The sequence below is a fragment of the Orycteropus afer genome, unplaced genomic scaffold (genome assembly GCF_000298275.1).
Source record: "Orycteropus afer afer isolate SDZICR_OR568_19922 unplaced genomic scaffold, OryAfe1.0 scaffold00216, whole genome shotgun sequence".
Taxonomy (NCBI): domain Eukaryota; kingdom Metazoa; phylum Chordata; class Mammalia; order Tubulidentata; family Orycteropodidae; genus Orycteropus; species Orycteropus afer.
The window spans coordinates 2,773,252-2,784,347 of NW_006921803.1; the positions used below are offsets into that span (position 1 = coordinate 2,773,252).

Here is an 11,096-nt window from a genome sequence, read left to right on the forward strand (position 1 = left end):
ACATTGGAGACCTCATAGCAGCACTAATTTCAAATCGTGCTGGGTTTACAATTTACATGTTAAGAAATGTTCACTTGATTTCGTTCAGGGACAAAGCTGACATCCTATACAAGCATTACTCCAAACAATCCTATTTATTGGTCCAATTATTCCAATTGAAAGATGCTGGTTTACTGCCTCTTAGTATATGTGAACAATTCTCAGTGAAACTGTTAGAGATCAGTTTGACTATAGTGGCAGTATAACCTCACTGGGTTTAGATTCACTTTTAATTTTAAGTCCCAGAATTAAGGATCATTTGTAGGATAATGTAACAATGTGGACAAATATAGCTTCTCTTAATGCCCTTTTGATATTTGGGGAAAAGAGTGCTTTTATGCAAAGCAATCACTTATAAATTGCATGACGGCCTTTTCTCACTATAAAATTTCATTCACATTTCTTCCCTTCTCCCACACCCTTAAAAGACAGGGCAATATGCAGTATTTTGCTTTATTCTTAATTTTTTTTTTTTTGAGTTGTGGTTCAAGATATTCTTTAGACTAGATGCCAAGATAAGTAGTTAATATGGTTTAAAATCAGGCTCTTCATTAAAAATGCTTACATTTGCGCAAGTAAACTACATGTTAAAAATGATTTTGGAAAGATTAGATTGGAATTGCCTCAAATTCATTTAAGCCACACTGCATGGACGTGCTGGGAATATCAATACAATTACTGTAAATTTTGTACAAACTGATTTGTTGCATTACCTTGCTCATCTAACATACGGTACTTTTTGTGTCCATATTGCAGACGGCAACTCCAAACTAACATGGCAGTCAGACTGTGTGATGTGGCTTCTCTGCTTAGAAGTGGTTCGTGGGCAGCAGAGCCTTGGACCGGGGTCTGTGGGATTTTTCTTAAATTCTGTAGGCTACTTTTTAGCATGTTGCAGGAGTGCTGAGGCCATACCAAACACTTGAACCTTTCATTTGGCATATTAATTATTCTTTTACATTTAATCTATTGCGGTATGGCTGTCATTAGGACTTAAAGCACATTGCAATTTTAACTATAGAGGTATATGTAGCATCAGAACCATGCTCTTTTATGTACCTTTTTCTAATCTAAATCAGGATTTTGTGCAGACTCAAAGAAAAGAGTGACAAGCTTTTTTTTTTTTTTAAAACAAAAAAGTTTTGGTATGGTCTGAATACTAAGTTACCATAATTCTTTACATTCTGTTTACTATGTATTTTTTTGGTTACTAAATTCTGAAGTTATTTGCAATTCTGGATGCTCCCCCCACCAAAAAAAAAACAAAAAATTTCTTGAAATTGTAAATCTGGCTGAAAATTATTTGTAACTGTTGAAAGAGTTTGCATTCTGTGAACAGTTGTGTTGAGCCTATCAATGGAATATGCATTATTTGTAAAATATAGCACATTAGTATCATTTTTTTCTGAGCAGATGGCCCTATAGCTGAGAGATGCTGTAATTTTCAGCGCACACAGCCTCCTGCAGCTGTTCACTTGAATGTTGGCTTAGGAGCTCATTCTTGCCACCTGAACATGGAAATAAATGTGCAATTAAGTGAGGAGTGTTTGTTGTGCTTGCTAAATCTTGCTAATTTCAGTCAATGAACACTGTATTTCAAATGCCATTCCAGTGAGCTTTGGTCTGAATGTCACTTTTGGGGCTCATAGCTTCTCCACCTACTCTAACTTTTGAATAGTGATTTGTTTTAATTGCCTTGGCCACTCTTTTCCTCTGGCTCATTGTTTTCATAACTACTGGGCAGAGGTTAACCCCACAGGAATTTTGCTGTGGAAAGAATGATCCATAGTTAATATTCTGCAAACTGGAACAGTTAACGCTTTATTAGGAAATCTGACATGTCCCTTCTCAGTTTGAAGTTTGTTAATTATAATCAAATCTATATCTTGAATTATTTTGCTGCCCCATTTTGATGCAATTTTTAATGGTCTTTTGTCTTCAGTTGCCTGCCTGCTAAATACTCTCTGTGAGAGAGGTAGCTTATAGATATCCATTTCTTTGACAAGGAAATGAAGTCATAGAAGGGTTACAAATTGCTATTTCATTGGCATCTTCTGGATTTAGTCTCCTTTTTTTTGTTCGTAATATTCATAGAAGCACCGATCTGACCCCACTGCTGCCACCTTTTATAAACATCTCTTGGCAGCAGAGATGTCTTCATATGTTGTTGTTATGTGCCGTCAAGTCAGCCCTGACTCACAGCGACCCCTTCTTGGGTTTCCGAGGCAGTATCATTATGGAAGTAGATTGCCCAACCTTCCTTCTGAGGAGTAGCTGGTGGGTTTGAACCGCCAGCCTTCTGGTTAGCAGTCAAGTGCCTTAGGCACTATGCTACCAGACCTCCTTGTCTTCATATATGGTATCCACTAGTAAGTCCTTTTGTTTTTCTAAGACAGCATACTTTTTAAAAAAGTTTTTTCTCTTTCCTTGTAACCCTCTTTTCCTCTACTTCATGCTTTTCCCTTGCCTCAAATTTCTTGCGTTTTGTAGGTTACAATTTCCCTAAAACTAGCATCCCATTAATTCAGAGTTGTCATTTTCAAGAAGTGGTTCTTTGTGGAGATGAAAGATGGTATGTTCTTTCCATGATGCTTTGATTTTTGGATTCCCCCCTGCCACACACACACAACAAACAAACAAACAAGCAAACAAAAACCTTGATTGTCCAGATAGCTGCTAGAAGATGCTTTTGGAAAACTTGGGACTGTGGTTTGTGACTCTTAAAGATAATAGGATTAGTTTTTAAGAAACTAGATCCAGAATTGTTACTAAGTGATTGAGTACCCTGGACAGTTTGAGGGCTTTTTTTCCTCAACACTGCTAATTATTCAGTATTTGGAGTTTTATAGATAACCTTATTACTTGTATTTTCAACAGGCTTATGGGCCCAAATGAAAACTCCTTGGGCCCTGGTCTGTTCACAAAAGTTGATATACTTATTTACGTTGTTGTTTTGGTGGACTGGATATATTTTCTTTTTCTTATGTAAAATTGTTTGCGTATTTTATTTTGATGCTGTAGATGAGTTGCCACTGACCAAGTGAAAGAATTGTTGGTGATCTTAAGCTGCCAAGGTTGACAAGAATGGCGTATTAGATTCTGTGGAGTAAAGTATTTGTAGCTTAATTCCCAAGATATCCTGCAAATTCTTTTCATTCCCTAACATATAACATGTGATATTTTTGTGAGGACAGAGTAGAACTGACCCTTATTCAGTTTCCAAGGCTGTAAGTCTTTGTGGAAGCAGACTGCCACATCTTTTCACCCACAGAGTGGCTGGTGAGTTCAAACTGCTGACCTTTCCATTAGCTGCTGAGCTCTTCACCCACCGTACCACCAGGGCTCCTTTACCAATGGTAGAGGTACAAGACGTTGTCAATCAAAAACATTTTCAATATGTAACCAAAACAGTACATGTTGACAATAGTATATATTTTTTAAAGTACACTTGCTTCTTGATTTTAAGTTCATGGATGTCTGTCAGTTTGAGGAAATTGAATCTTGAGCTAACTGAAAATCTCTTCAAAGTTATACAGAACTTTTTTTTTTTTTTTGGTTTGTTTTTGGTAGCATGTTAAGCACTTCTGTTTTCTGGTATTTTGGAAAATACTGAATGTTAGTCAGGGCTCAATTCAGTGCCCTTTGGCTTGCTAAATTTCCATAAGTCTGTGGACACTGCAGGTGAGTAAGGGTATGTGAACGGATTCAGAATGTGATTATAGAGAATGTTTTAAGATTTAATTGTGCTTATGTGCATGTATGGAATCTGTATGTGAATCTGTGTGTATCCGTAATTGTAATCTAAAAGTGGATCACTAACATGAAGTTTAACAGTTAGCATAGGTATTACACTTTTTGTTGTAATCTCAGCAGAACGACCTGTGTTTAGTGACAAATTTGAATTCTTGGATGGGATCTCTAATAGGTTATGAAATATGAATTCTGACATTTCTTATTTTCTCTATTTTTTAGCAGGTAATTGCTGCCATGGAAACACAACTATCTAATGGGCCAACTTGCAATAACACAGCCAATGGTCCAACCACCATAAACAACAACTGCTCATCACCAGTTGACTCTGGGAACACAGAGGACAGCAAGACCAACTTAATAGTCAACTACCTGCCTCAGAATATGACACAGGAGGAACTAAAGAGTCTTTTCGGGAGCATTGGTGAGATAGAGTCCTGTAAGCTTGTAAGAGACAAAATTACAGGTATGTAATGTTCTGTAGATTACTTGCATTTAAAGGATTGTGTTTCAAAATGTGAGAAAATTATATTTACCGGTTAAAAATCATCCAGTGCTACAGTTTAACACAGCTAGATTTTCTCTTCTACTGATCATGTAGGAGCTCTGGTAGTATAGTGCCTAAGGCACTTGACTGCTAACCAGAAGGCTGGCGGTTCAAACCCACCAGCCACTCCTCAGAAGGAAGGTTGGGTAATCTACTTCCATAGTGGTACCGCCTCAGAAACACGAGGAGGGGTTGCTGTGAGTTGGGTTCAACTCCGCAGCACATAACAACAACGATGATAACACTGACCATGTTGGTAGTATGAAACTTAGTTTTAAGAGGGATTTTTTTTCCTTTTAAAAGCATAAAATATTTTGGGGTATATAATACTATCATAGTACCCTTTGCAACAAGTTGTTTGTATATATTATGGGGAGGAGCACTGGTGGCACAGTATTTAAGTGCTCCACTGCAAACTGGAAGGGTTAGCAGTTTGAACACACCAGCTGCTTCTAACTGGAGAAAGATTGCATAAAAATTACAGCCTTGGAAACCTGGTGGGACAGTTCTACTCTGTCCTGTAGGGTCACCATGATTTGGAATCGACTTGATGGCAATGGTTTCTTTTTAATTTTTTTTGGTTTGTTTTGGGTCTGTACCTGGACCTTCAGGTGCTCTGGACTGGGCAACAAAAGCTTTGAAAATGTTTAAGAAGGTTTGTGTGTGTTAGGAAATGTCATGTTAACCTTTAATTTTTAGTTCATTGAGCTTTATGTAATTTAACATTTCAGTAATTAGAAAGTAAGGGAAATACTGTATTTGGGAGAGGAAAAAAATCTTTAAAATTTTTTTTTCTTAAGTTTGTATAGTCCTTTTGCTTATAATATATATACAAAGTAAATGGTAATATTCACATTGTCAGCATATTGACATTTACACTGATAAAATTTGAGTATATGATATCTTATATTCTGTTCCTTAACATGGAAAGGGAAAAGTGTATGAGTGACCCTTCTTATGAAGATGAAAACAAAAAGATGGGCAATTTGGCTTTAATGATGATATGTTTTGAGTATTCCCAGTTGCTGTTGTGTTGGCTGTGATGTCATGGTGACCTCGTGTGTATTTGAGTGGAAATGTGCGCCCCAGGGTTTTCAGTGGCTGATATTTTTGAAATGGATCTCACCAGGCCTTTATTCAGAAGGTCTTCTGGGTGAGCTTCAACTTCCAATGTTTTGGTTAGCTGCTGAACATGCCAACTGTTTGCATCACCCAAGGACTCCTTTTGAATATTAGGTAGTTAAAAATCTCCTTAGTATTTCACAAGATTTGGCTAATTTTTAGAATAAGGCAGAATAATCTTTAAGAAACTTTGTTGAGATAAAAGGCTTAATGCTTCCTACAGAGGTTGTTTTTAAACACTGAAAAGTTATGAAGCGGAGTATGAACAGATGCCTTAGCTTTTACATGCTTTTGATGAATTTGGATAATGGCATATATCAACTTACTTTTGTTGTTTAGATTATAATAAAAAATATAAACTATTTTGAAATGAGGAGCTTTGGTAGTGCAGTGCCTAAGGCACTTGACTGCTAACCAGAAGGCTGATGGTTCAAACCCACCAGCCACTTCTCAGAAGGAAGATGGGGCAATCTACTTCCGTAGTGATACTGCCTCGGAAACCCAAGGAGGGGTCACTATGAGTTGGGTCCGACTCGACAGCACATAACAACAACAAAACATTTTGAAATGAGTAAAGGATACCTAAAGGCAGTATGGATGGTGGCACCAGGTCTCTTAACTCTTAACTAATCTTATGTGACCGTGGCCAGGTCAACTCCTGGCCTCAGGTTTCCATTGGTAAAATGAGATAGAGGGCAGGGAAAGAGGTGAATTTTGACTTCTTCTGATGGTATGCATTTCCTGTTACCAAGGAAGCAGGGCCATTTTCTCCCTGCTGGTGAGTTCTTAGAGCTGGCACACAGGGTTGGACTCAGAATTGTATTTCCTTAAGCTACAGGTTGAGGTTTATAGAGAGAACTTATTTATTGAAATCACACACATACACAGTCTAAGTAAAAACTGATGGTCATTAATCCATACTGAATAAAAATTACTACATTTCAACTAGTTACATTACTTAGATGTTCACCATATCAGGAAGGCACATCTTTTTTTTTTTTTTTTTAAATTGTGATTTGGGTGAAAGTTTACAGAACAAATTCAGTTTCCATACAGTAGTTCACACACACGTTGTCTGATGACATTGACTACAATTTACCCCAGTGCAACAGCTTTCTTCCCACTTTCTCCCGGTACTAGTTACCTCTTCCCTGCATCCATCTGTCCATGCACTCCTGCTCCCTGAACTGTCTCCCTGTGCATAAACAGCCCTTCTTTCTCCCATGATTGTTCTCTCCAAGGAGTGTAAAATGTTCAGCTCTTATGCCTGTCTTTTGTTTGTCTGGAAGCCACAGGTGTGGGTTCAGTTCTAAACCTGAAGGGCAGCTAGGGGCCATCATCTCAGTGGTTCCACTAGGCTCTCTAAGACCAGCAAACCTGCTTCCCCCCCCTTTTTTTAAATGATTTTATCTTTTGTTCCACATTGTTCTCCCGTGCTGTCCAGGATCTTCTATGTAGATCCCCTCGAGTGGTTGACAGTGGTAGCCAGGCACCATGTAGTTCTTCTGGTCTCATAGTCGTATGGGCTGAGGATCACATGGTGTTCCAGTCGCTTGCAGTAATTGTTTCCGTGAGTCTTTGGTTTTCTTCATTCTTCTTTGCTCTGGATGAGGAGAGACCCATCGTTGCATCTAGATGTCAGCTTGCAAGCTTCTAAGATCCCAGTTGCTACTTGCCAAAGTAGGATGTGGAACAATGTTTTTGTGTAGTATGTTATGCCACTTGAGCTTGATGTCCCCTTGGACTATGGTCCTGAGCCCACAGGTCCAACTGTTCATTCCCTCTGGGTAGCTGGCTGTGGCCAAGAAGTGACTACAACCTTGTCCCTTGTCAGCTCTACTGTATACCAGGGAATTCTTACAGAACATACAAATACACTTATAGAAACATTGTATGCCAATCCTATACATGGTCATGGGCACACTTCCCCCTGCATAGACATACCTAATAGTTTAGCTTGTCCACCCATCTATCTACCTATATATCACTGTTTGATTTCACTGACAACACAGCACTGTATGTGAGAAAGGGTTCATTTTTGTTGTCTATACCTCCCATGCACCTCTCTGTGTCTTCCTCTTCCTCAGTGCTACTGTGTTGATCACTTACATTTGGTATATTGCCCTTCTTTTCACCCAAATCAATACTTGTCTCTACCTATTTAACAGTGTTCCCTCCCCTCCCCTCTCACCCCTGGTAACCAACAAAGAAAATTTCCTTCCATATAGAAACCTTTCCTTTCCTTTTACAGTAACGGACTAATACAGTATTTGGCCTTCTGTGATTGACTTACTTCACTCAGCATAATGTGTCCTCCAAGTTTATCCATGTTATATGGTTTTTGCAGACTCTGTGTTATTCTTTAGGGTTGCAGGGTGTTCCATTGTGTATATGTATCATAGTTTGGTTATCCATTCTTTTGTTGATGGTCACCTAGGTTGTTTCCATCTTTTTGTTATTGTAAATAATGATGTGATGAATATGAGTGTGCATCTATGTGTTCTTATCCTGGCTCTCATTTCTTTAGGATATATAGCTAGTAATGGAATTGCTGGGTCAAATGATGTTTCTAATTCCAACTTTTTAAGGAATCACCATATTGCTTTCCACAGTGGTTGTATCATTTGACTGTCCCACCAGCAGTGTATGAGAGTCTTAATCTCTCCACATCCTCACCAGCATTTATTATTTTTCTGTCTTGTTGAACTTTGCTACTAGTGCTGGTGCCAGATGGTATCTCATTGTTGTTTTGATTTGCATCTCTCTGATGGCTAATGATTGTGAACATTTCTTCATGTGTTTGTTGGGCACCTGAATATCCTCTTTGGTGAGGTGTCTATTCATGCCTTCTGCCCATTTTTTAATTGGATTCTTTATGTTTTTGTTGTTCTGAGGTGTTGGAGTTTTCTCTAAATTCTAGAGGTAAGTCCCTTGTCAGATATGTCACTGCTGATTATTTTTTCCCCAATTTGTAAGTTCTCTTTTGACTCTCTTGGAGAAGTGTTTGGAAGCACATACAAATTTAATTTTTAGGAGGTCTTATTCATCTAGTTTATCTTCTGCTGTTTGTACATTTTGGATTATGCTGGATAGTCTATTTATGCCTATATTTGGGCTTCTAAATTTGCCCCTAGTTTCTCCTTGCATTTCACAGATTATCAGCTTTCATCTTTTGTCAGTATTGAATTACCTTATTTTTCTCTAAACGTTTTATGAGAGCAGTTTTATGACAAAAGTGGATAAATTTGAGTTCTACATCTTTACGCTTTTGCCTCTCTGGCTTTGGTGGTAAACAGAAGTAATGGAAGCATAGCCCATGGACAGTCTGAAATACACAGTCAGAAAACTAAAAAAACTGTGTTAATATTTGTCTATTTTCTTCACCTCTCACTCGACTCCCTAGCTGTTCAGTTAGAGGAGGTTTTTCTGTTCCAAACTTCTGATAAGCAAGTTGTTTGTTGTTGTTATGTGCTGTCGAGTCAGACCCGACTCATAGCGACCCCTCCTTGGGTTTCCGAGGCAGTATCACTACGGAAGTAGATTGCCCCATCTTCCTTCCGAGGAGTGGCTGGTGGATTTGAACCGCCAGGTAAGCAAGTGGATTCCCAAAAACATTCCACAGTGGGTCACCTTGAGCATCAAAAGTTGTTTTCTAAGCTTTGTTCTATGAAATAGTCATTAAGTATTCCTTAAAATAAGTGTTTGATTGACAGAAAAATTGAGAAATTCTGTGTTGTTCCCCATTTAAGAGCCATACTCCAGATAATCAGCATATTAAAAACCATGAAGATCCATCCTGTAATAAAGAAGCCTGTTTACTGGTTTCTCAGCCTTGTTTGATCACAGAACTTGTTTTGGGGATATATTACTGACACTAGATTGTCTTTGAACATGTTGCTATGTAAAGTTTTGAAGTCATTTGTTAACAATATCGTACAAATTAATCTGAAATTCTTCCCTAATCTGTTCACACCAATAAAATATGGGCATACTTCATACAGCGAAAATCCATGATAACAAAGTAAACCTTAAGAAAGTTGAGTAGGCACATCTGAATACAAGGCACCTCTAGTTCTAGTAACCTTGTTTTGATTTGGCCTACTGACATCTTATTCTTAGTATGGGTTAAAATGGCTTTCAGAAAGGTCTGACTCATTTAGTCTCAAGTATAAATTACCTAGAATTTTCATTTATTATGCTTTTTTTAGTAAATATTTATTTTGAAAAGAACAGTCTAGTAAATGGAAGATAACTCTATTGGGTTCTGTAGGTGGTTGTTGTTAGCTGCCGTTGACCCATCCACCATCACAGGGCGACCCCATGCACAAGGGAATGGAGCATTGCTTAGTCCTGTCCGTTGAATGGATGCACTTTGCAAAATGGGCATGCTTTCCTAAACAAACAAACAAACAAAAAACTATTAACATATCTGTAGAAAGGTTCTGGAAGAATTTATGCTGATATGGACCCTGCCTTGTGGTGTTTTCCATCAGCCATCTTGTGTAGTTTCTCTGTACACTTTTAGGGACAAGTCACAAATTCCTTGGTCCTTCTCTAATCATCCACCTTTTTCTACCTCCTGGGGAGCATTTGTGCCAGACTTTTTGTATTCAAATTTTTTAGTAGCCAAATGTGAGTAGTAATTTCCTGCGTTATAAGAAAACTTTGGGGTCACTCTTTGGGACAGTTTGAAATCTTTTCTCTTCACTTCAATATTACCTTAATTAAATAATGCTAAATTAAGAGACTATATTTAAGCTACACTAATACTGTTCAGGCAAGTATGTGCCTTCCTCCTGAGCCCTAAAAAAGAGTATGTAATTTTCTGACTGTGTCTTTGTTAGCAAATGTTTGCCACTAGTTTGAGAGAATGAGCATTGGGACAGTACATTAAGAGATGTCTTCAGTAGCAAAAACTGTAATCTTCTCTCTAGCCTAAACTCTGTTTGCTGTGTTGTTTGTCATGCCCTCTTTTTGGGCTTAGGCTCAACTTTATGCTTTGTCTTGATTCCTGTCTATGGACATTCATCATGAGAAGCTACTGCTGATTGTATAGTGTAGCTAACATTTGGTCCGTCCCTTTGAGTTCTTAAATGTACTTCAGAGTCCTTGACACCTGCGGATGCTGCATTCTAGAGGACTGAAATGGATTTCATGATGCAGGGTATGAATAATAACATGATAGAGCCAGAAAAGCCCTAGAGATGAGCTTAGCCAACCCTTTCACTACACAGGTGATGAGATGCTGAGATTTTTGTGACATGACTAGTTAGGGCCACATAGCTAATAAGAGATAGAGTGGGAACCAGAATTATGATTGTCTGATTTTTTACTAGGATGTTTCCTCCTTGCCTCTTGTTGGAATTCACTCTTTAAAAACTAAAAGCAGGATCAATTGATTTTTGTTAGACATTTAACTTTCATAGGGTTCCAGAGTAAAAGACCTTTTGTTGGCACAGCCATCTTTCTGTGAGTGTGTCTTCTTCTGAAGGGGATTGGAAGATTTTTAAGAGTCAGGGACTGAGGGATATGCAAATAAAAAAGAATATCCATGAGAACAACTGGAAAGAAACTCAACAAAGATGCAGAAGAGCTAAACAATACAATCCACCAACTTGGCCTTATAGACATCTATAGA

At 38.1% G+C, this 11,096-nt stretch overlaps 1 protein-coding gene across 1 annotated transcript in view; it reads left to right on the plus strand.

Annotated features, from left to right (window-relative positions):
• Window positions 1-814: 814 nt before the first annotated feature.
• ELAVL2 (ELAV like RNA binding protein 2) overlaps window positions 815-11,096 on the plus strand; it is a 133,440-nt gene continuing 123,158 nt past the window's right edge. Inside the window, exons 1-2 of the mRNA XM_007948402.2 lie at window positions 815-886; window positions 4,012-4,255. Coding sequence (XP_007946593.1) covers window positions 815-886; window positions 4,012-4,255 — 316 coding nt within the window. The remainder of the gene's footprint in view (window positions 887-4,011; window positions 4,256-11,096) is intronic.